Consider the following 24,270-nt stretch of genomic DNA (forward strand, 5'->3'; position numbering starts at 1 on the left):
CATAGTGCATGGTATTTCCAACCGCGAGATACAGCACTTCACGATGACGGCAATGAGTAACAGACAAGACGCAATCTATCTGAATATCTGCAATCTATCTGAAATAACACCTATTTGATTTGAAGCCCATTATTCATGTAACATATTGTGTGTTAGTGTGGGCTAGCTTAAACTGTGCATGCTATGTTTAAACTGTATTGCGAGTTTAATGTCAGCATGTCGACTTTAAAGTCGACACGTCGAGATTAAAGTAGATATTATATTTTAACTTTATTCTCGAAATGTCGAGTTTAATGTCGACATGGCAAAAATATTTTTTTCTTCATGTGTGGCCCTAATACTCCGTCGTAGGATCCACTAATGTTTAACTCTCCTGTTGTGTTTGTTTCATGTTTACTAGTTTTGTATTCCCAGTCAAAAATGGCTGCTGCATTATAACTTGTTATAGTATCACATATATTATCATCTAATGTTGTGATCTTGTGTATGATCATGTTCTATTGTATATAACCAGTTTTGAACTTCCATTTGCTATTTATGGCCTGCAGGCCTCATTGAGCTCACGCAACGCGCTGTACATCCACACAGAGTTTAGCCTATCAGGTAGCCTACTTTTATTACATTCAACATTGTTCTTAAAATACAAAGTTCTGTGCTATCACAGAGTAGTCTATAGCCTGAAAAACATTCAGTAATGTTTTGATGATAAGATAGTGTAACACAGTGATGTAATGGTAGGCAATATCTCTTTCATTCAAAACGCAAAGGATAAGTGACCTCACACTGATACACCTGCCTTCCCCCCTGAAGAACCCAGAGTCTCTCACCCAGAGCCAAGTGTCAGTATACTAAAACGCGAAAAATAAATGTGTTTCAGTCTAGCTTTTGGTTCCAGTTTCCTTTAAAATGTCTGCTCCTGAAGAACGATAACCTGCTTTTGAAGATAGGCTATTTTGAAGCAGCGGCTGTCTAGGCCTACTCCTTTCGCTCCCACTTTACATTGATGAAACTGGACAGGCACGACATCCACAGTGCAGTGGACACTCTTGGTCCGCACGTGGGTCAAAGTAGGCTACCACGATAGGCCTAAATCAATCATTGCATTCAAATACTCGTGATGTTTACTGGTAGGCCTACGTGCAGTGAAAACCTTCAAGTTTAAATTGGCTTATTTGTGCGTCAGTCCACCGAGCACAGGCTATCCTACTAGTTGTCTCACTATCATAAGACGTGAACGATTCGTCTGGTGTGGATGAGCTTAGTCAAGGCACGGTGATAAGAAGTTGGGGAAAAGTTATCCCCATATCTGAACACTCATGTTTTGTTTGATGGCATATGCAACATTGGCAACGTTATTACACATGAACAAAACGTCATGAACTGGAGATAAAAAAATATCCTACTACGGGGTGGAACTGCTTTTCATCGTATGATTGGTCTATGTTCACAGAGGCATGGTCTTGGCGAATTACGATTTCATATAAATAGGCTACTTCACCGAGGACTTCTAAAATCTCAATAGTAAGTATGTGTTTTAGTGCTTCTTGAATATTCATTTATTTTAAACTTTGCTTTCTTTGTCAATGCATATAACTTATACTCTTATAATAGCATTTAAAAAGACTGCCAATAATTTTAGAAATGATGAATGCATATGTTCAGCCCACCAGTAGAAACTGGGATGGTGTTACAATGAAATGATGGACTTTTCTTCTGTAAGCACAGTCAGCATCATACCTCTCATCATGGCCGAATGGACAGAGTGCATGAACTTTGGCATGGCTATTGCCAGGGAAGTCAGTGAGGTAGGAGTAGACACTCCCTAAATATCCAAGCATCCCTTGTTGTATTTAGACGGCTAAAAGTGTTTTATTTGGTGTAATGACTTCTGCACCACATTATTATAGGTCATTCTGGAGGCATTTAAAGCTAAGAAAGACGTGATGCTAAAGAGCTCTCCGGCAGACTTGGTGACCGAGACAGACCAGAGGGTGGAGAAGATGCTCATCTCCGCCCTTAGAGCGAGATATCCTGCGCATAAGTAGGTCTTGGTCTTATTCGTACAGAGCAGGAGCATGACCTCCAGAAATGTATTAAAAAGTGCTTATTAACATTGGTAGATGACAAGCAGGACCAGTGCCAGATGACAAACTTGAATATCATTCAATTGAAGCAACACAGTGTAGTTCTTTTACCTTAAAATGACTCATAATAGGAAGAATGGAGTGTCCAAAATTGCAGATGTGTGTCGGAATGCCTAGTATTACACTATGTAGGAGCATGCCCTTTTTGTCCATTTTAAACTCACTAGGTACCCTCTTAGCGCTAAAAGGATTACATGGAAAATGTAGGGACATGGAATTTCCTAGTGTTTCTTTTACATGGTTATGGTTTTGGGAGAATTCAACAGTGCCACGAATTGGACAATGAATTGTGAGTGCAGGAGTGCAGGATATCTCTTCCTTCTTCTGCACTGTTGACCAGTAGCCTATGTTAAGTGTGCTGTGCTCTTGACCTGGCCACGCAGGTTCATCGGTGAGGAGTCAGTGGCTGCAGGTGAAAAGCTTGAATTGACAGAGGCCCCCACCTGGATCATAGACCCTATCGATGGCACTGTCAACTTTGTGCACAGGTACAGTATATCCCTCAGACAAAGTCTACTTCTATCAGGAGTCCTAATGAAATTCCGATGGAAGGTCGTCCCACTCAGTTACGTTCCAAATCACTTTGAATTTTACTACTCATTTACTGTGCTTCTTCGCAGGTTTCCATTTGTTGCCATTTCAATTGCCTTCGCCGTAAACAAGCAGGTTTGTACTGTATAATGGACCAGTACTCTTGGTTTTAGCATTTTGTGTCTATAACATATTTGAATGGCCTAGCAGCTAAGGTAACCCTAAGTTTGTTTAGTTATTGTTGTTGTTGTTTTTGTTGTTGTTATTGTTGCAGACTGAGTTTGGGATAGTATATAGCTGTGTGGAGGATAAAATGTACTGGGCCCAGAGAGGCAGAGGAGCCTTCCTGAACAATGTGCCACTGCACACATCTGGGCAGCAGGGTATGTTGTTCCCACTGAGTCTGTTTACTGAGCCTGCAGTTCTCTTGGAAACTCATCATCAATTATCATACACAAAGAGATGCTAACTTTATTACCTCCAAAACAGATTTGGCTCTAAAAAAATCACTCTGTTCCAGATATCACCAAATCGCTGGTAGTGACCGAGATAGGAGCCGAGAGAGATGATGTGGCTCTGTCTACAATGACTACGAACATCATGAATCTGCTCAAGGTCCCCATTCAAGGGTAAATGGATGACCAATTACAGGATATAGTGGACATACAGTATAGATGATATTCAAGTCTGATATTTTCCAACATACGTTTTGAGCCACATCCTAGATTGTTTTTTTTATATAAATATCAAAATGTACCTCTACTTTCCCCATGATATAGCTAAGAATGTGTAACAACAGACCCCATGAAGGCGATTTGTGTCATGTGCAGTACTCTGTCTGTGCCTCTGTGCCTTTGGCTCCTGACAGGATCCGGGCAGTGGGCACAGCTGCTGTGGACATGGTTCTGGTGGCCACAGGTGGCGCAGATGCCTATTACCACATTGGCATGCACTGCTGGGACATTGCTGCATCTGCCCTTATAGTCCAGGAGGCTGGCGGTGTGGTCCTGGACACTGATGGTAGTGTTTTGTCTTTATTATGGTGTTTTTTTCACAGCTTTTATATGTTTTAAGCTATTAAACAATAATTAAGATTTTTCTTGCAGCATGACAGTCTATGTTTGCATGTTTATGTATAAAAGCATTTATATATTGTGTGTGCATTGGGTTTTAATTCAAGTGTATAAATTGTAGTGCATATAAATGTGCAGGTGGATACAGGCCCTCAACAAACCTTTACTCTCTTTTCAGGGACCAAGTTTGACATGATGTCTAGGAAGGTGATTGCTGCCAGCAGCATGCCAGTAGCCAAGAGGATTGCTCAGGTGGTGCGGGCGTTCCCCTGTGCTCGTGATGATGAATGCCCTGGCAGGATGAATAATGATGGCCATCACATCTCTAATGGCCTGTGATGTCAAGGGAACTAAGAGTAGCCTATATTTTGTTGTTGTTGTGTATGTGCACATTGTTGCACTGACAACCTTGAGAAATAAATTGTATGATTGGAAATTGGAATTTGTCTGCGTCATACTTTAAGAGTTTTTTCTGTCTCTTTGTTTGCATCGTGTCCTGCCAGTTAGTGAGAATGGTTTGTCTGTCCTTAGTACTTATAAAAGTGAAACAGGCAGCTGACAGACCCTCTAATGTGAAAAATAGCCAACCGACACACCTTCACCACCAGGTGGTGCACGGTATCTTTTTGCTTAACAGTTCATGCTAAACCAGCCACAGAGGAAGATCAGCTCATTCTTCTTCCCCGTGTACCGGGTGAGCTTAAATTTGTTTTCTAAACATTGCCTTCACATTTGATTATATGCATTAATATCATGTTTCTTCCACAACGTTAGAATGCAGGCATTTGGTTACACAAAAAACAGCAAATGCATACTCAAAGACGTTAATGTTAAATTAAGTAGAAGCTAGCCTAACGTTAGGTGCGGATAGGAATTTCAGGTTACTCACATAGCCGAATGGCCAATGCATTTTTCACAGCGGGTGAACAGCTCAACTCCGTTTACAGTTCTGAAGCGGAAGCTAAGATAGCGGTAGTGCCTCGGTGATGTAAAACGAATACATTTATTTTGTTTAACAACGTCGTCTTAGAAAACAGAATATGCAACTATAGTCTGTACCATGTCAGAATAGCCTACATTAAACATACCTTATAAGACCGCTCTAGTGAGTTTGCGTGCCTGGTGTGGAAGTGACAGTGAAGGGATTTGCGTAGTCTGCCTGACTGAGCTCTGAAGCTCATTAGGAAAGTTATGATTTTAGCTAGGCTGTGTCAAACCGGGAGTTATTTTTGGAGAGGTCAGGTCACTAGTATGCGTGTGCAATGTCCTTAAGTCCCGACTGTTCATGCAAAGCTGACATTTAATTCGTTTGAAGCGCCATGCAGTAATACAGACGTTACCGAGAGGTTGGAAGGATGGTGTTTTTGTGAAGAAAAGCTGTTAGTAGTAGTAGGCTAATTTAATGCCAGAGTATCTCTTCTGCCTTACTGTGGCATTTGGTTGTCTCGATCAAATGCCTTTTTATAATGTGTAACTTTATTAAACATCTCTAAAACAACTCTTACAGGTTTTCTTCACTTTGTAGAGGAGGACAAACACCCAGCCATTATGCCAGACCTTTGGCAAGAAGCCATGGACCATGCTGTGGCCTTGGCTCGGAAGGCTGGAGGGGTGAGTAAATGTTGGGTACTAGTGCTGTCTCTTCAGTTCCTTTTTAAATCATGGTTGGTTTTATCTTGAAGTGTCCTGTGCTGTTTTATTCCTCTCTCCACAGATTGTCAGGGAGGCGCTGCAGAATGACATGAAGATCATGTGCAAGAGCTCCTCTGTAGACCTGGTCACCAAGACTGACCAAAAGGTGGAGCAGCTCATCATCGCCTCTGTCAAAGAGAAGTTTCCCACACACAGGTACCCTTTGACATTATAATGATAGCTAATCATAACTCAATTCAGGTGCCATATAGTGCAGCAAACCACATTCAGAAGCTAACAGTGACTTCTGACAGGCACCTGCACTTTAGGATAGTTGAAATTGGGATAGTTTCTGATTGGGGACTGAGACAGATGGTGAGGGGAAATGTAATTATTGTAATGTAATGTAATTATTGGCATGTCATTTACAGATGATGAGCAAGGGTCACAGGGGGTATGTCCCATCATGTGCAACTTACAGTGCAGTTATGCTACAGTACAGTAGTATTTGGGTCATTCCACGTCAATTCAACCAGGGCCCACACACTTAGGTCTCAAACAATTCTGAAAAAATGACCAGGTGATACCCAGGAGACACATTGTAAAATTACTTTTATGTAAGATCAATACTTCCAAGATACAGACAGTTTTACAGCAGGGGTGTCGATTTTATTCGGCCTATTTTTTTTGTCAAAGTTCACAAGTCCATAGTGCAAGAACTAAAACATGTAGGAGGCTCAAATTTTGCATGCTGATACATAAATAGGAATAGTATGTAGCAAAATCGTCACGTTTGGTCTGGATGATCCTGCATGGTCATAGCTGTCCCTCAAAGTTGATCAACATTTTATTGGAGTTTTTGGCTGGGCTCTGTTTAGGCCTTCAGAAGACATATTTGTACTCAACATAGGCTCTTGATTTATGTTCCTTACTGAGATAAGTAGAAGCACTCTCACAAAAAGCAATGAACAGAAAATACATTCCTTCAGGCTCTGAACAGCAGACCTCACAAGTCTGAAAAATAATTTTGGAGCACCCAAACACCAAACAAGATTTTTAAAATATTTTTTTCTTTATTCTCCATGATCCTTTCTTTTTAAAAACACCAATTTGACTTGCCTTATGCAAATCTTTCTTCTTTACTTTCCACCCTGAACATGGGCAAAATCTCATGTACCATTGAGATCAATATGTTTTGTATAGAGTTACCACAGGTTACGCTATACAACCACAGGTGGCACTGTGGTAACTACATGTATATAAAACATATTGATCTCAATGATGCATTTTGCCCATGTTCATGGTGGAAAATAAAAAAGAAAGATTTGCATAAGACAAGTCAAATTGGTATCTTTAAAAAGAAAGGATCATGGAGAATAAAGAAACAAATATAAAAAAAAAATATTTGCATATTCCCATAAGGTGTTTGGGTGCTCTGAAAATGGGAACCAAAATTATTTTTCAAACTTGTGAGGTCTGCTGTTCAGACCCTGAAAGGGTTCTTTTCATATCATTGCTTTTTGTGAGAGTGTGTCTACTTATCTCAATAAGGAATATACATTAAGTGCCTATGTTGAGTACAAACATGTTTTCTGAAGGCCTAAACAGAGCCCAGCCAAAAACTCCAATAAAATGTTTATCAACTTTGAGGGACATCTATGACCATGCAGGATAATCCAGACCAAACTTTGCGATTTTGCTACATACTATTTCTATGTCTATTGATGAAATTTGAGCCTCCTACATGGTTTAGTTCTTGTGCTTTGGGCTTGTGAACTTTGACAAAAAAAAGAGGCTGAACAAAATCAACACCCCCCTCCCCCTGTAAAACTTGCTGTATCTTGGAAAGTATTGATCTTACATAAAAGTAATTTTACAGCGCGTCTCCTGGGTAACATAGGTACACCTGGTAATTTTTTCAGAATTCTTTGAGACCTAAGTGCATGGGCCCTGGTTGAATTGACGTGGAATGACCCATTTGCATGTCCAAAATACTGCATTTTTGCAGTAAAGTACAGTGCTGTGCAGTACAATGGATTTTTTTGTGTGTCCACAATGCTGCATTTCCTGCATAAGAACTGCAAGTGTTTCCTCCAAAACTGCAGTTTTGATACTCAGAAAATTGCAGTTTTGACACTTGAAGTAATGCAGTAATTTTGTGCTACATCTCTGCACCTGAATTGCTGTTTAGGAGAAAAAACATTTGCTGTAGAGACCATTTATGGTAGTACTTGAGGGTCTGTGAAAGTGGCTTGGGTCATTAAGTGTCCATGTAACCTTTGTCTGTGTGCATCTTAGCTTCATAGGAGAGGAGTCTGTGGCGGCTGGGGAGCCCTGTGTTCTTTCAGACAACCCAACCTGGATTGTTGACCCTGTGGATGGGACCACCAACTTTGTGCATGGGTATTACAAAGTTTATGATATAATGATTATTTTAGCATCAAGACCCTGGCCAGTGTTTCAGATGTAAAGATGAAAGAAAACGGTGAATTCATAGAATTTTCTCTTCGCTCTTTTGTGGGTCAACACAGATACCCATTTGTAGCCATTTCAATTGGATTCGCTGCTAATAAGCAGGTGAGGCTAATGATATACTGTGTTGATTTCAGTAATGTATTCATATGTCCTCGATTCTTGTGGATGCGTGTGCTTTCATTCTCACCTCATTCACCCGCAGCTTGAGTTTGGAGTGGTTTACAGCTGTCTGGAAGATAAAATGTACACAGCTCGGAAGGGCAAGGGTGCTTTTTGCAATGGCGAGCCTCTACAGGTCTCTGACCAGACAGGTGAGGCAGAACGGATCGCCTTAATAAAAATCTCAGGTTTACCTGTTGTATCAGATTCTTACAAGTTTTAAAGAAAAATGGATGACACTGTAGGAGGACTAATCGTATTTTCTACTAAAAGCAATCTCATCTTTATTTCAGATATCAATCAGTCCATCATCGCCACAGAGTTTGGCTCTAACAGAGACCCTGAAGTTGTTGACAAGATCTTTTCCAGCATGAGGAAAGTCCTATGCCTCCCTATCCACGGGTATGAATCAGCAAACACGTACTGTACTGTAGCCTCAAATTTGATCTATTTCTGTGAGTTTAGACTTATTCTCCTGCTCCTGCTCCAGGGTCATGACTCAGGGAACATGAAATGTACGTCCTCTGTGTGGTAAAAGTCAGCTTTAGTTAGTGAAGACAACAACGTTATTACATGTAAATGTAGAATGTTTTGTCTTCTACTCTCTCTGGATCCTATGGCGTAAATTCTTTCCCTTATCTGTGCAGGATGCGAGGTGTAGGTACGGCAGCCACCAACATGTGTCTGGTGGCAGCAGGCTGTGTGGAGGCCTATTATGAGATCGGCATTCACTGCTGGGATATTGCTGCTGGCGCAGTCATCGTGTCTGAGGCAGGTGGAGTCCTTATGGATGTGGAAGGTAAGTTATCTTCTTAAAGACAAAACTGGTATGTATGCTACTTGCATCATGGCCCCAATGTGTATACTTGGGTTAGAAGTGTGTGCATCATGAACAATTAACTCCCTGGATGCACAATGCACAAGATAACTGACTAGTTGTTGGGGGGGGACTTGGCATATTCTTGGTCTGAAGCGCCTGGTATTCAGAATAGTTTGCCATGTTCTGGAGTGAATGACTTGGTATATGTCTATTTCTTGTTACCGGTAATTCCATAAAATAGCATTTGTGCCAACGTAATTCTTTGAAATCAATTCAACTTAACTCTCAAACACACATGTGGCATGTTTGCAATTGTGAATATTGAGGTTTGTTTAGCAACCAGTTTATTCAGCGCATTAGAAGATTAACTTGACCTTATTATTCTCAGGAGGACCATTAGACCTCATGTCCAGAAGGGTGGTAGCCGCAAACAACAAGACAATCGCACAAAGACTGACCAAAGAGATCGAGGCATATCCCGCCCAAAGAGATGACGCCCCTATAAACTCAAAGGAATGAAGCCATGGGATGTTTTAATTGGTTAAGGTGGTGTGTGTGTGTGTGTGTGTGTCATTTTATTTGTGTTATAGGCTCTGATGTACAGCAATAGTGAATGACAAGAAACAGTAATCTGTTGGTTATAGTGAAAGTAACACAATGGTTTAATGGTGTTTAGTTCTTGCATAATTTAAGATAAACACTGACAGTATAAATTATATTTTGTATTGTGCACATGCCCAGTTATTTAATTACACGATTTTGAAATACAAACTATGAAAAGACCTATGTCCCAAGTTTCTTGTCATCTTTTCACTTTTCCGTGGTTAGTTTAGTAGAAAAATAAAAAATATATGTGAATATCGAACTAATGTGTACCATGTACTCAGTCAAAAGAGTGAAACAGTAATATTAGTAACAGTATATTCATCTGGTCTTTCAACGCCTCATGGATTTGAGGATGGCCACACTTACTATCTTTGTCAAAGTGCAAAACAGTGCTCAACACAATGCATTCACTGTAAGGTGTGGTACTGCAACCACGTAAAAAGATAAGAATGAAGACATTAATAACTTACAGCCCACAAAAAACTAGCTTCACATACTTAGTAGTCTTGTAAATGCAAACCAGCACCTCTGAGGGGTATGCTACGAAACACAAGTGGTACGGAACACCCAAGGCAACTTCAAATTCAGCAAGCAGAGGCAAATGTTTGCAACCTGACCTTGTTGATTGCCATTTTGTAAATTTAAAGTGAACAATTGCATTTTTGTTCAGAAAAACATCAGCTTTTGTCATATATGAACATGCCTCAGGTTTTATGCTCAACATACCACTAATCTGGCTTTGTAGTATTCCCCCCTGGTCACAGAAAATCAATGAATGAGTATTCAAATCCTACAACAAAACGGAAAATATATAATCACAGTGATCACTAGATGGCGCTAACAGACAGACATTACTTATCTTGTACAGAAAGTACATGGAGTGCTTCAACAGTACTGCAGCCCTGAGAACTAATTGAAAACAGTACACTTGTGTTACCCAACCATAGGACACTTCACCTTCAATACATCTGCACTCCTTGTCACAAGCTGTCATTTAAAAACACATGAGGCCCAAGCAGAAGGACTTCTGTACAGCATACACGTGTGCCAGAAACTATTATTATGATGTTATTGGCCAAGAGCAGCTTGCCCTAGTCATTGAGTAGCAGCAGAAGTTGGGAGTCTTCTGACAGGCCCTTAGCAGGGCTTGCCTGTGGGGTGGACCAGGGGTTTCCCCTGGGGGGCCCAGGGAAGGAGGGGGAGGAGGGCTCCACTCTTCTGTTCCCGCTCCCACCTAAAGGACCCGCAGAGAGGTCCACAGTCGCAGTCAGAATCTAAGGAGTAACACCGGAATGCATACGTTACATGAATTGTTGGAAGATTGGAGGGTTGATGCTTGCTACTACCCTAAACGTTATTCAGACAGGCAGTAGCTGTGCTGTACAGGACTAGCGCCTCAGGATATAGCATTATGCTCAACAGGAACACATTAGTCTGACTCGCGCTTCATGCAAATGGCACTTTCCAAAAAGTTTATGGCGAGAATTAATTTACCTTTCTTAGATTCTCTCTGTAAAGCTGGTCTGATTCATGAGGTTGTTGCTGTGGAAACCGGATCCTCCATCTCTGTAACTCAGCAACCATCTCTTGGATGTCGAACAGGAGAGCAGGATCTAGGTGCTTCTGGTTGATCAGCTCAACAAGGCACTCTTTATAGTGCAACCTTTTAGAGGATGCAGATCATTTTAACGGAGCTCTGACAGTAGTAGATACTAATAGCAAAGATTCTAGAGCGCTCCGCTCCGCTCTAGAATCTTTGGTAATAGTAGGGGGTGTATGCCATTTTTAAATATTCATGTTTGGAGAGTGGTTGGACGGTCTTCAAATGTAATATTTGTTTACATATGCAAATTAGGTACTATCTACTCAAATATACACTAATTTGCATACATTTTCAACAGAAATCTATACTCTGAAATCTGTGGATAAAATCAGGTTCAAAAGTAGTGTTGTACTTTGTTGACCTTATATGATAATAAAAAAATGACTAAGTGGTGATATGCATTGAATTGCTGGATAACAATATAATTAAATATAGTTATAATAGCTTGAGGGTTTGTCCATATCTTTTGAAATACATCTTCTACACCTTATTATCTTCACACAATTTCCTCAAGTAGTTGAAGGTTGCTGTTGTGTCACATGCAGTACAGTGTGGCTGACCATGAAGGAGTTAGGACGGTGATCACTTACGAACAGTAGCCACTGTACTCCAGGAGCGCAGGGCGTCCACACGGCTCCTCTTTCGTACCGCCACTCTCTTTGTGCTCCAGTACCCCACACACACCTGCACCACAGACCCACGCCTCATCAATGGCACCTACTCAATTTCAATTGTCATTTATCCATTTTATAATTATATGTATTTACTTTTGTAACAGAAATAACAGGCTTATACTGGCACAAACATCTCTCCATTTATAGGGTTAGGAGCTTATCCAACTTCATACGTCAACATACTCAGAAGGCCTATGGATCATTTTCTTGCACATTCTACCTTTCCAATAGGGCAGATACCAGATAACTGCTCTCACTGATTAACCTTTTCCACCAACAGAGAACTGGCTCCGTTCTGATTAATGCTCTAGATGTTGAACTATTTGGAGCATTCCGGTTGGGATGGTTTTGGTTTGGAGCTGGTACCAAAAAAATAGCTGGTTGTTTCATGTGAACCGTAGTGGCCGTGTGAATCTACAATGAATCAGTTATGCACGTAACACCGTCTGTTGATGAGACATTCCGTTCCCTTCAAAAATGCCACGCCCACACTAGATTACTAGTGTTTCCCCAGGTCCGCAGGCTACCTGCCCAATCAGCAACGAGAGGGGATGACGCTACAGATTTGAAACCGAAAGGACCTAAGGTAAACGGTAGGAGCACTGCCTGCAAACATCAAAAAATGCAGAAATTAATTTAGTAGGAAGTAACATCAGGAATCTCTGATCAATGTGACTGGTTAGGCTGGACCAATGATTTCAAAGTTAACACTATGTCTACGCCTGTCACCATGCTGGCTTGTAAACAAATCCATCATGACTGACCAAGAGTCTTGCTTGCCTGGCTATCACTGACAAGGTTCAAAGAATTCTGAACGGAACCGGTTCAAGAACCAGTTCTCTGTTGGTCGTAAGAGTATGGTCTGAGCGTACCTCTCCAGTTCCTGCCCGCTGCTCCGTGTTTGTGCCGTAGGAGGAGGGGGCTGGACACTCGATGACACTGGAGGGACAGAGAGGACACGTCACTCAAGTGCTTTTATTTTTTTTTCTTTCCATCAGATAAGTGGCCTGGTGGCCTCAGAGTGTGTGTTTGGGGGGTGAGGCAGGGGGAGATGACCTGTAATAGCTTCTGCAGCCTATGCACACTCCAGTCTCTCAGGTGGTACAGGCAGTCCCTGGGGTGGTGGGCATGTAAACCCTTAGTGGCACACTCTGCAGAAAACCCGCAAGCCTGTGGATATGAAACATGTTCACATGCACAGGTGCACACACACACACACACACACACACACACACGTGTGCATAAAAATAACAGATGGTGAGATTACACCACTGCACAATCACAAAACAGACTTCAGGAAATGTGACTTACGGAGCCAAGCTTGAACGATCGTCCACAGCCCCCACAGAACTCATGCTGGCACTGGGTGCATTTGAAGTGAAGACATCCACCTTTGGACAGGTAGAAGCGGAATTTGCACTTGGGGCAATCTATGGAAGACGCAAAGACAAAGACAAATGAAGGGAATCCAATTAAGAGTGAGCAACTGAAGATAGGGGGGATATATATATATATATATATATATATATATATATATATATATATATATATATATATATATAATAGGTTCTCAAAGTACGGCCTGTGGAAACATTTTTGGTGGCCCGCGATAACATCTGTAAAACTGTACAACTGTACTGTGTGCTTTGAAAAGAATGAATCTGTGTTTAGTGGTGTTTTGTGGCCGTCAGGTTTTCCTGTGGTGCTTTGGTAGCTGGAATTGGCCCTGAATAAGGCCTATGCTGATAAGAAGCAAGGCACACTGAGACTGTTTGTTCTAAATACGTTTGTACTTGAAATGGACTGCAACCAGAACTGTTATATCCCAAATTTGTCTGTTGAGGGTAGAGAACCGCAGGGATTGTGTGTGCATTGCAATTTTTTCTTGAGATTTTCACAAGTTTTGCCAGGTTTAGCCTCAGTTATGAATTAAAATGTGTTTAATGCAATAAATACAGTATAAACTGTAGAGATGCAACCTGGTCATTAAAATGATTACAAATGGGATTTTTTTTTCTTTTTCTCCCCCCGCCCCTTTGGCGGCCCTCAGTTCAATGTTGAGTTCCTGAATTGGCCCTCACCAATCAACACTTTGAGAACCCCTGATTTAAAGTGTTCAAATAGTAATATATTAACAGTAATTTATCAGAATAGTAATTCACTTTATATATTAAAACTTTGAGAACCCCTGATATATATATATATATATATATGAGCCTACGGTATATACAGATGAAGGCCGTGTATGGGGGTGATGATGTCCTACCTATTTTGTTTCTGCTCATGAGGTGCTCTAGCCGTGTGTTCTGGTACTCTTGGCTGTTGTGGAGCTGCCACTCTTTGAACCGCTCACAAGACAGGCCCTCGTGTTGGGGAGCCCACTGACACACACACACACACACACACACACACACACACACACACTTATTTTAAAAGAGGCATTGCACAATAATGTCTAGATGTTCTCAAGTCTTAATCTCTATGCATTGGTGCTTTATCTAAGAGAGTGCGAGAGTATGTGTTTCAGAAATTATTTACATAACGGGTGTTTGCACTTGCATCTGTGCTTGTGTGTGTGTGTGTGTGTGTGTGTGTGTGTGTGTGTGTGTGTGTGTATCTGAGTGTGATTAAGCTACTCACAGCAGTCTTGCACTTGGAACAGGTGCTCTTGCCACAGCTGGGGCAGTCCATCCTCAGCCGATCGGCCTCATGCAGCAGCCCAAAGCAGCACTGCAAAACACACACAGACTCAGCCTTAGGGCATGACTGTGCACGATTGCACAGGGCTGTCTGGCTCTGTTTACAGTGGGGATGGGCATGGGGCCAATTGGGGTGAAGGCCTCTTACATGGGCACACCAGCGGAAGTTTGGCATCTCCTGAAGCGCCCGGTCCCTCAGCTTCCTCTGGAACAGCTCATGGGTCTCCAGGTCAAGGTAGTGTCTTATCTGGAAAACAAAGACCACATAGGGGCATTTCAGCTATGGGATGCACCAAAGTCCAGCTGTGCCATATCATGGCGTCCATCACATAACTGCCGGGTGCCGTATCATATTGTCCATGATATTATAATTGATTATGTTTACATTCTCACTGGATTCTTCTGAATTTGTGAATAAAATTCATATTCCACATATACTAGCTCAAGATAAAGATTAAGTTTTACTGTTTGTGTTTACATGGCTTGTATTCTGAATGTTCTGAATCCTAACTGCTCTGCTGGCTTAAGACTGTATGCTGATGATACTTGTGAGAAAAAGATTGAACGTGTCGAATGGTACTGTCATATCGTTACCGTAACTATAAATACCATATAGTTTAGATATCATTTGAACAGCCACACCAGTTAAGTCATTACCCAAATATCAATGTGACATTGTGTATTTACGTCTTATTAATTCATGTGTGTGGCCTGGCTATGTAAATGAACACAGTAATATACAGTGATGGCCAAAAGTGTTGGCACCCATGCTAAAGTTGACTGAAAAGAGGAATATAAAATCATCTTTTGGAAATTGATCTTAATGCCTTAAGGGAAAAATGAGGACATATCTAACCTTTAAGGACACCAATTTTCTTAGTGAATGAATAATGTATCATAAATAAATAAATGTTCTTCCTTAAAATACAGGGGTCATAAGTATTGACACCCCTATGTTAAATTTCCATAGAGACAGGCAGATTTTTATTTTTAAAGGCCAGTTATTTCATGGATCCAGAATACTGTGCATCCTGATAAAGTTACCTTGGCCTTTGAATTAAATAGCCCCACATCATCATACCCTTCACCATACCTAGAGATTGGCATGGTGTTATTTCAGTTAACCTATTAGCTGGTCTGATGCTCATTGAGCTCAATGCAAATCAAACCAGCTAATAGGCTAACTGAAATAACACCATGCCAAACTCTAGGTATGGTGGGTATGTGATGATGTGGGGCTATTTTTATTTTCACTTCTGTGGGGGCACAAGGAATGTAGGAGAAATTAGTAGTCTCACTGATGTTTGTGCTTAGGCACATCCTTGTTGTATTACATTAGCAAATACATTTTTACCTAGATATTAAATTGTGTTTAGTTAGACTTTGCACTTCGCTTTTCAGCAGGGGAAGTTTGAACACTCTAACTAAAGATCCCACTCCCTAACTACCTAAGGTTTTAAAATTCCATGGATTTCATGAACCCAGACCCATAGAAAGATATGGCTCTTACTGTACCTACAGAAGGGTTAAATTAGGGCCTTAGCTGACCTGTGTGTCCAGGAGACTGAAGTACTCCATGGACTCCTCCATGCTCTGAGGTCCATGCACGTCCGGCTTATTGCACAGGGGACAGACGGCGTGCACAATGTTCTTCTCTTTGATGACGGAGGAGAAGTAGGCTTTAAAGCAGCTCTCGCACAAGGCACACAAGCAGTGAGTCATGGTGATCATCTACAGTCGAGACAAAGAACAAAAAGGACACAGCCAGAGAGAGAGAGAGACAAAGAGAGAAAGGAGAGCGGTGACGCAGAGCAAAGAGGAAAAGGTCACCACTTCTCTCTAACTTCAGATAAAATCCACATCGCCCAAGGAGAGCAGCTGTCTGGGCGTCAGACCTCGAGTCTCGCTCGGAGACAAGCTCGGGGATTACCGCCACCGTGTCTTACCTTGCTGAAGCACACTTGCTCCTGGCAGATGGGGCACTCATGAGAGAGGTACTTGAGGGCAGAGGGCAGATCGCGGCACGCCTGCACCGCCTCCAGCACATCCGCCGGGCTGAACGTGTGCCCCTCCATCGACAGCAGGCTCTTGAACATGGCCGCCTTCTCACCCACAACTCCCTCAGGCATCTGGATCTGTGAAGAGACAGATAAGATCAGCACTTCATGTCTTCTCAATGCAACTGGGCAAATTAATTTTGTAAAAAGCAGTATAGGAGTAATAGAAAACAAACACTTTTAGTGGTTTTAAGTGCCAAGGAAATCTCCAGATCCAGTGTGCTGGATGCTGAGGGGCAGCGGGGCACAGAGGCCATATGAAGCCTAAGAGCTCGGGCTCTTCTTTATCTTACCTGAGAGCGATCAAACTTCTTCACCTGGATGGGGAACTGTTGCTCGTTCCACCCGACACCCGATTTGGCAGTCTCAAAACCTGCCTGACATCTGAGGAGAAACACAACGCCGTGAACTAAGGCTGTGAACGTCTCCTGTTCATTCATCACACTATTTGTATGAAACAAGGATGAATTACACTTATTATGATAATCACATTATGAGATGTATAATTTATCGGTGTTGAGAAACCATAAGCTAAGTGCACATCAAGCCGACTTCAGAGCACTAGCTGTAACGTCAGCTGACTTTAGTAGCCTTATGTTGCCTGTGTGGTGAAAGACATTGCACTGGAACAGACTGTATCTGTGTGATATACAGAAAAGCAAAGGTGCAGATACAGTAAGGAAACAAAGCAGCTCCTATTCACCATTTTCTATCACTATCTCCTTCAACCACACTTTGACTAGTTTTCTGCACTCTCATCCTCTGGTGGTAGTAGTATTTATTGTTGCTAATTTATTATTGCTAATTGTAGTATTTAGTGTCTGCTAATTGAATAAATGTAAATGTACTTTGCACATAACAGACAGTTTTGATTTGGTTTTTGAATTGATGAGCTTCTAATCAAGGATGTGTTTTATAAGTTGCAAATTGCACTGCCGTCAGTCCTGGTGATTGGTTTGTGGAAGAAAGAAGAGAAGAAAAGAAAACCACACAGTTTTAGATCCAGTCATGAGAAGCAAAACACTAATTAACGGAACTGAAGCTCCTCAGTGATCTCTACTGTGAGAAAGGAAAACGTAGGAAAGCAAAATAGGCAGAGCAAACCTTAACGACAGCTCAGACACCGATTTCAACATGTTAAATGTGCCGTAACCAAGCTGACACTAATGCGCACACCGTTGGCCCACAATCACTCATCAACCGGCTCGATGTTATTAGACGCCCTGCAGTCGGCTTGGTGGGCCCTGGGCTTTAGCCCGAAAGTTCACACGTGTGTACCCCTAGGATCGCGAAACGTGATGTAGGCTTGGTCCGGAAGAGTGGCGGGATAAGTCACGTCCACAACCTCCCCGCCACTGTTGTGCTTGCGCTGGAAGTAGATGGTCAGCTTGTTCTTCATGCGGCTCGGGGAGACGCCGCGGGGTAGGTGCTCCACCACCACAGTGTGATGATCATCCAGCAAGCCTGCGGCATCATGAAGCTGTTCAGCTGGCCCTGGCCTCCTCCACGCCTCTGGGATGTCTGCCCAAGACACAAAGCCATATCTTCAGTCCATTCAATGACATTTCTATATTCAGCCATTAAGAGTAAGGTAATTACGCTATGGCCAAAAGACAGTTAAGATGTTACATTTCACAGGGCACATGGTCTCATTTCTACCAGACTCAACTTCATAGATCTGATTTGAGAGGAGTTTTAGAGGAGCATTCAGGCTTTTTTCTTTAGCATGCTTGTTAGCTCAATATTGAATGGACTTCTGTAGTTTTTGTCCCTAATGAAAGTACGGAAGTATGTTAATAAGTAAGACTGATTAAAAATATCAGCCAAACATGAAAACCACAAAGAGATCAAGGCGTTCCAGAATTCAAAAGTGAGCACACACCACCGTCTTTGGTCCCTAGCTGGTATATGTTAACAACTTTCTCCAGTTGCAGGCTCTTGAACAAGTTGTCCACGTCTTCCAGATTAGAGGGAGCGACGTTTGGAACTGAGACAAGAAACAGCAGAATTACCATTGATTGGATGAGTCACACGGAAAAGCACTGATTAAAGAATCAACACATCAACAAAGCCTTCTTAGCCAGCTGCTAACGTTAGAGAATGAAAAAGATCAACGGCTATGAACGCAATGCCTCATCATACAGATCTGGATATTTCCGGACAAACAGCGTGTGGAGTGAAGTGTAAGAAAGAGCACGACAGAGAGGGTGGCAGGCAGCCCCTACCAGAGGCACTTTGCAGAAATGGGTTGGTGGGGTGGTGCGTCCTGACCGCCGGATCCTCAAACATGATGCCCATGTCCAGTAGCTCCTGTGTGTACGACCGTCTCACCACGCCGACGGAATCGCTGGTGGCCAGGGACTGACTGGACTTTGAACTCTTGGGCAGAGCTAAGGATGACATCATGTAGTTAAAGGATGGGGTGGAATGACCAGGAGGCAACAGTACACAGTACAAGTGTGCACACAAGGCAAAATAAGGGCATGCAGGACTGCCGTAGCAGCATGTGAGGACAAGAGAGAGACAGTCGAGAGAGACAAAAGGACAGAGATGAATGGAGAGTGTGCTGTTATTTCTGGAAAGTACTCACTGTTGCTATTAGGCTGCAATACAGATGCAGAGGAGCTCCTGTGTGGCTCACTTGGGTTTGGTGGTGAAGCTGTACTGTTTGAGTATGGCCAACTAAAATGAAAGGACATCAACAGAATAATGTTAGGCTGTCCATCTCTCACACACACACACACACACACACACACACACATTTTCTGAATGACAGATAGTACAGGGACTCACGTGCCAGAGGAAGAGGCATGACCATCAGCCGACCCAGTGAGTGGGGCCAGAGCAGGCGTTGACAGGGTCACAGACTTCACCGGGTACGCTGTGAACAGTGGAGTTTCCCTTTGGAATGCAGCCCTCATCTCCTCCAGCACTATGGACAGACTGGACCAGCCCTGTCGCCCAATTCAAAAAATAAACAAACAGAATTTGAAACTCCCTCAAAGGCATTGGAGAAACCTATGTTTCTTGTGTGTAGATACCATTACACAAACATCCTTTCCACTGAGGATCTAGTGGAAGTCCTGCATTCGTAGCTTCTTCCACAGACCATCTCTTGTTACACCATCTGTCACAGTAGTTAAGAACACAAAGGCCCTTTTTCGGTCCTCAAGAACTCACTATTTTCCAGTTGTTCAGACAGTGAAGATGCACGTGGCCGCTCGCATCCACAAAACTGCTCTTAGTGTTGATCACCATGAAGACGGAGGGCCACACACAGCACTTGGGGGGACTCTGGGGATGCGTCTCATGGATCCATATACGAACAGGGATGTTGTATGTGTTGCCTAAACAAACCAAATGCAATAACTGCTCATTTGCAAAGCAAAGGACACTGATAAATTAGATAGAAAATGATTTATTCATTTTTGATGATTCACATGGAGAGTCATAAGGTTGACTGTACCTTCATAGACAACAGGTATAGTGCCACCCAAGTAAACTAACTTCTTCTTCTCATTATTAGGGTAACCTAGGATACGAGACAGGACACAAGAGAAGACAAAACATGGCCCAATGGCTGCAGACACATCTCTGTGTCCAGATAGGGACACCACAGTTTGTGTTGTTTCCTTTTTTTTTTTAATTTGTTACACGATGTATTGAAAATAACACAACTTGCATTAAAAACAACACAACTTGCACATCTCTGTGTCCAGATAGGGACAACACATTCAACAGTGTACATTTTAGGCCTAGTACTTGCATTCACTTCATCTCTCAATGCAAGGTTAATCCACTTTGCTTCTGTAGTGGTGAGCGTAACCTAAGTGTCACGCTCGGCCCAAAAATAGCACTTCAGTAGAAAACTCAACCCACACTTTCTTGATACAAAAATGCAGATAAGCTTCAATACAAAGTAAAAAAAAACATATAATTTAAGCATAGAGGCATTCACTTACAGTCACATTTTACTTACTGTAAAAATCAACATGTAGATTAAGATCTGTGTAAGTTGTTATGGCGCTCTCAATGTCAGCCAGGACCTCATTAGGGAAGCAGTAGTTGCACTGAAATATAACAAATCAGATGAAAAACAATTACACCAATGAAAACATCACACTGTGAAAATGCTAGCTGGAAGCAAACTATAATGGAACAAACATATGCTGTCTTATTCACACCAATCTGCCAAGGAAGAAGATGATGAAGAACTGCCTTCTGTACCTTTTGACAGACAGTACTATTTTAGTATATTCTTTATCTTCTACTGTCCTTATTGCTTAGTTGTGCTTTTTATATTATATACTTTTAATTACTTTTTTCTGCCGTTAGTGAATGTGTGTGTGATGTCGTATCTATCTAGTACTAAATTGCATAAGTTAATTTAATTAAAGTAGGCTATAATTAACACAAAAATATTGCTTCAGCTTTATTTAATATGTTTGTTGTGCATTCAATGCACCAGAATGGGGAAGAAGGCTAACTCTGGTTCTCATTTGGGACATCCGAGAAAACAGCCTGCGAGTGTCTTGTTGAAACCACTCGTTCTGTCTAACCATTTCTCAATTTGTAATAGGCTACTGTCACACCTGACAACTGTCAACATGAAAAATTCCTCCTAGCCAGCTTGTCTTGCAAAGTTCCTACATGCACTTCGTGGGTGCAGTAGTAGCAAACAACCGCCCCATTTAATCTACCAACAACACAACAACGAGTGTGACATAAGGAGACTAATTATGTTTAATGAATCCACTGTATTGACAGATCCGTTTACGACGCAAATAACTCAATCATCATAACGAATAGGTTAGTTAGCATGGAGTAGGTAACGTTAACGTTGGGTTTTGTTGTAAATTAGCCTGGCTAACTTTGCACATACCTCAGCAAGTGTGTCATACTCCTGACCAGCAGTTACTCGCGCCATGTTACGTGTTATTGCATGAAGAACACTATAGCTTAGGCAGCTTTTATGTCAAAGACAGTAAAACGTGAAAATAAATCCATGTACACAATGGTTTTAACTTTACTGCAAGCCATTAGCACGCTGGCTAGTTTCGATTTCTTTGGACAAGCTGTCATTACGTCACTGGGTCTGCAGGCCGATGAAGGGTACTACTTCCTGCCATTTTATGTGTGGCATGGGCAAAGTGGGTAGTATCAGACTTTGCTTCCAGCTAACGGTGCCAGTCATGCAACTATAACTGTTAGACATCTCGCAAGTTTGTTTTGAACTGTTGTCAACTAAATCAGATGTCTTTCTTTAAGTTTTGATATTTGTATGTGTTATTTTGTAACAGTGTCTGTTTTGGGTGAAAGTGTTTGTAGAGGACGCTAGATGTCAGTATTACACTCTAGCGATGAGGACGAGTTAAAGCGTGACGAATACAAAAGGGATAGCCTACAAAATAGTGCAAATAGACAAGTCTACAACACAAACAAAAGGGGGAAATAAAATAGACGTGTACTGGCACACTCCTTTTCTATAGCCTAAAAAAACAAATGCCAATATCTGTTGAAACTATGGATTCAATCAACTGGCTAATGATTGTAGCCTATTCAGCTTCTGTATCACTATTTTGTTTCAATTGTTTTATGCTGGTTTGATGGTGTATTTTTAAAAGAGAAACACAGACAAATCATAGGGCTGATTACTTGCTCTTGTCTCAATGAGAGGACACAGTTGGTATGGCATTGCATGGAGCAGTGTCTAAAGATGCGAGTTTGACTGAGAGAAACGTATGGCCAGCAGAGAGAGAGACAGAGAGAGAGAGAGAGAGAGAGAGAGAAGAGCGCTGCTGTGAAAGTGGGAGATAGCCTCAGAAGTGAGACTAATGTCGTTTTCACAGAGTGGTGACAGTAAGACCCTTTTTCTGCTGATGACAATATCTACCTGCAGCCTGTGATCATGCCACAGTCAGTGTGAAGGTGACTCTCAAGAACAGCTACCAGCCAGCCATGGATTCTTTTCTGTGATGGTTATAGGACGAATCAGAGGGCTAGAGAGAGATTTTGACATTGACATTGACATCACTCATTCATTGGATTGCTTCAGAGTGACTGTGTGTGTGTGTTCCTACGTGCGTGCACAGGCACATGTGTGTGTGTGTGTGTGTGTGTGGGTGTGTGTGAGTGTGGGCAACACATGCGTGTGTGTGAGTGAGTGCTGTGCACGCACGTGTGCAGGAAATATTCATTGACATGAAATGTTTGACATGTAACATGGCTCAGTCGACATCCACCCAGACAGAGATTGCAACATGAAGCTAACCTAGTCTAACAGTGGCTGAATTTCGGACAGCTTAATATATCCCGACACTTGTCAGGTCATTTGTCTGCCACGCTCCGTGGCTGACTCTCTTCACCTGGGCAACCACACAACTGCAGCAAACCTGGAATGAGCTCTCCATGGTCCAGACCTCATTGTACCACTGCCCTACTTCCAGACAATGGACACACTCTTCACTGCACACACACTGCTCCACCATACACCTCTCATGGATGGAGGATGCAGCAGACACCCCGATGGCCCTGGAGTGAATTTACCCAACTGTGCATTAGCCTCTTAACCCACCCTGGCCCCCTCCCCTGACCCATCCACATCTCTCGCACATGACACACACCAACACACGCACATATGTGCACGCACACATCCGCCACCTCCTATACCAAGCTTCCCATCCCCCTCCCACAGCCACCCACTGACTCACACACTCACACATACACGCACACAGACACACACACACATATACAGACACACACACACACACACACACACACACAAACACACACGTGTGCGCATGACCGCAAACTCTTTATTGGTTGTGGGTGAGGTGATACCCAAAGCTGTGGTGTACGTTTGAACCCCAGGATCAAACCGACCGCGGTGCAGCGGAGTGGCCCACTCCCCTCTGTCACACTTCCCTCCTCTTCCACAATAAAGAAGTGGCACACTGCGTTGTGCTCTGCACGCTGTCAGAGCAGCCCACAGATGTCCTGTGCCCTTTAAATTGGTAAGGGACTGAAACTTTTCCAAACCTCAGATCCTAATGGCACACGGTGGGCTAATTAAAGCCATATGTAGGACACAGGGTATCTGGCACCACGGTCTGAAGTGGTCGATCTGCCATGGATTGAAGTGAACCAGATGGGTAAGACGTCTTTAGCTTTTTGTGTGGATAATTTGGAACAAGCAGCGAAACTGTTTTTTCTGCTTGTTTTCCAGCAATATTTGGTTGACGATCCTTGGGACCCCAGAACACTGGGGTACATGAAACTTGGTGGGCATGTAGCCACTAGGGCACATAAAACTTGGGCATGTAGCCCCACAGGCTGATAAGGAATAGAAGCTTGAACCCACGAAAACCGGGTAGTTCGAAAGCAGTTTTCACAGGATAACTTGCCAACTGTTGCCCCCTAATATTATAAAATGTGTGATATGTTACCTCAGGGACGTGCATCAACCAATCTCATAACCGCTCATTTGTGGTTTAGTGACACCTAGGGAAAGATGTAAATGAAAGATCCGGGCACTTGCATCACCAATATCTTGTGGTGTGAAGGTGAGAACCGAAACTTGACATGTAGGATCACTATGACAACCACTGGACACACGGCAAGTTTCAGGCAAGTTCTAACAGTTTTAAGCTTCCTGATGACTATATCAACCTAATTGATTAAGCCGCCATATTGGATTTTATCAAAACGTTTCAAAATGGTTCACAGGCCACAGTTTTGAATGAAGAAGTTTCACCAGCTGTCTACATGGCATTTACATTTTTGAAAGTGTTTATCTGT

At 42.4% G+C, this 24,270-nt stretch overlaps 4 protein-coding genes across 7 annotated transcripts; 2 read left to right on the plus strand and 2 right to left on the minus strand.

The window, feature by feature from the left end:
- The first annotated feature begins 1,745 nt into the window (after positions 1–1,745).
- On the plus strand, positions 1,746–4,087 carry LOC125295339 (inositol monophosphatase 1-like). The gene is made up of 8 exons (XM_048244651.1): positions 1,746–1,805; positions 1,908–2,041; positions 2,528–2,632; positions 2,765–2,810; positions 2,950–3,058; positions 3,196–3,304; positions 3,544–3,695; positions 3,927–4,087. The coding sequence occupies exons 1-8, from the start codon at positions 1,746–1,748 to the stop codon at positions 4,085–4,087; spliced, it is 876 nt and encodes a 291-aa protein (XP_048100608.1).
- Positions 4,088–4,367: 280 nt separating this feature from the next.
- impa1 (inositol monophosphatase 1) lies at positions 4,368–9,455 on the plus strand. Of its 2 annotated transcripts, none has more exons than XM_048255203.1 (9): positions 4,368–4,442; positions 5,256–5,359; positions 5,463–5,596; positions 7,679–7,783; positions 7,912–7,957; positions 8,058–8,166; positions 8,308–8,416; positions 8,662–8,813; positions 9,223–9,455. In XM_048255203.1, exons 2-9 carry the CDS (start codon positions 5,297–5,299, stop codon positions 9,351–9,353), a joined length of 849 nt encoding a protein of 282 aa, XP_048111160.1. In that variant the 5' UTR covers positions 4,368–4,442; positions 5,256–5,296; the 3' UTR covers positions 9,354–9,455. The 2 variants fall into 2 exon arrangements, with proteins under 2 accessions (XP_048111160.1, XP_048111168.1); XM_048255211.1 differs by lacking the exon at positions 4,368–4,442 and adding an exon at positions 5,109–5,127.
- Positions 9,456–9,550: 95 nt separating this feature from the next.
- LOC125302146 (E3 ubiquitin-protein ligase RNF31-like) lies at positions 9,551–17,769 on the minus strand. Of its 3 annotated transcripts, XM_048255191.1 has the most exons (13): positions 17,752–17,769; positions 16,767–16,857; positions 16,363–16,551; positions 15,965–16,147; positions 14,565–14,663; positions 14,358–14,447; positions 13,984–14,098; positions 13,029–13,147; positions 12,774–12,887; positions 12,590–12,656; positions 11,634–11,760; positions 10,935–11,103; positions 9,551–10,714 (listed from the first exon to the last, which is right to left on the minus strand). In XM_048255191.1, the coding sequence occupies exons 3-13, from the start codon at positions 16,543–16,545 to the stop codon at positions 10,532–10,534; spliced, it is 1,449 nt and encodes a 482-aa protein (XP_048111148.1). In that variant the 5' UTR covers positions 16,546–16,551; positions 16,767–16,857; positions 17,752–17,769; the 3' UTR covers positions 9,551–10,531. The 3 variants fall into 3 exon arrangements, with proteins under 3 accessions (XP_048111148.1, XP_048111140.1, XP_048111132.1); XM_048255183.1 differs by lacking the exon at positions 17,752–17,769 and having other exon boundaries at positions 11,634–11,727; positions 16,767–17,742; XM_048255175.1 differs by lacking the exon at positions 17,752–17,769 and having other exon boundaries at positions 16,767–17,742.
- Positions 17,738–21,555, minus strand: LOC125295448. Its single transcript, XM_048244721.1, has 9 exons — positions 21,356–21,555; positions 20,453–20,543; positions 19,940–20,005; positions 19,654–19,820; positions 19,271–19,427; positions 19,060–19,155; positions 18,699–18,863; positions 18,356–18,460; positions 17,738–17,994 (listed from the first exon to the last, which is right to left on the minus strand). The coding sequence occupies exons 1-9, from the start codon at positions 21,398–21,400 to the stop codon at positions 17,738–17,740; spliced, it is 1,149 nt and encodes a 382-aa protein (XP_048100678.1). The 5' UTR covers positions 21,401–21,555.
- Between the last annotated feature and the right edge of the window lie 2,715 nt (positions 21,556–24,270).

This window comes from Alosa alosa, chromosome 1, assembly GCF_017589495.1.
Source record: "Alosa alosa isolate M-15738 ecotype Scorff River chromosome 1, AALO_Geno_1.1, whole genome shotgun sequence".
NCBI classification, from domain to species: Eukaryota; Metazoa; Chordata; class Actinopteri; order Clupeiformes; family Clupeidae; genus Alosa; species Alosa alosa.

Excerpts from the sequence above, each read along its gene's own strand:
- LOC125295339 (XM_048244651.1), top strand. The coding sequence starts at position 1,746 with ATGGCCGAATGGACAGAGTGCATGAACTTTGGCATGGCTATTGCCAGG. Across the intron at positions 1,806-1,907 it reads TTGCCAGGGAAGTCAGTGAG|GTCATTCTGGAGGCATTTAA; the intron begins GTAGGAGTAGAC and ends ACATTATTATAG. Across the intron at positions 2,042-2,527 it reads GCGAGATATCCTGCGCATAA|GTTCATCGGTGAGGAGTCAG; the intron begins GTAGGTCTTGGT and ends CTGGCCACGCAG.
- impa1 (XM_048255203.1), top strand. The coding sequence starts at position 5,297 with ATGCCAGACCTTTGGCAAGAAGCCATGGACCATGCTGTGGCCTTGGCT. Across the intron at positions 5,597-7,678 it reads GAGAAGTTTCCCACACACAG|CTTCATAGGAGAGGAGTCTG; the intron begins GTACCCTTTGAC and ends TGTGCATCTTAG. Across the intron at positions 8,417-8,661 it reads CTATGCCTCCCTATCCACGG|GATGCGAGGTGTAGGTACGG; the intron begins GTATGAATCAGC and ends TTATCTGTGCAG.
- LOC125302146 (XM_048255175.1), bottom strand. The coding sequence starts at position 16,913 with ATGAATGAACAGGAGACGTTCACAGCCTTAGTTCACGGCGTTGTGTTT. Across the intron at positions 14,664-15,964 it reads TCAGTCTCCTGGACACACAG|ATAAGACACTACCTTGACCT; the intron begins GTCAGCTAAGGC and ends TTTGTTTTCCAG. Across the intron at positions 13,148-13,983 it reads CATGAGCAGAAACAAAATAG|ATTGCCCCAAGTGCAAATTC; the intron begins GTAGGACATCAT and ends CGTCTTCCATAG.
- LOC125295448 (XM_048244721.1), bottom strand. The coding sequence starts at position 21,400 with ATGGCGCGAGTAACTGCTGGTCAGGAGTATGACACACTTGCTGAG. Across the intron at positions 20,544-21,355 it reads AGTATGACACACTTGCTGAG|TGCAACTACTGCTTCCCTAA; the intron begins GTATGTGCAAAG and ends GTTATATTTCAG. Across the intron at positions 17,995-18,355 it reads GCTAGGGACCAAAGACGGTG|ACATCCCAGAGGCGTGGAGG; the intron begins GTGTGTGCTCAC and ends TGTCTTGGGCAG.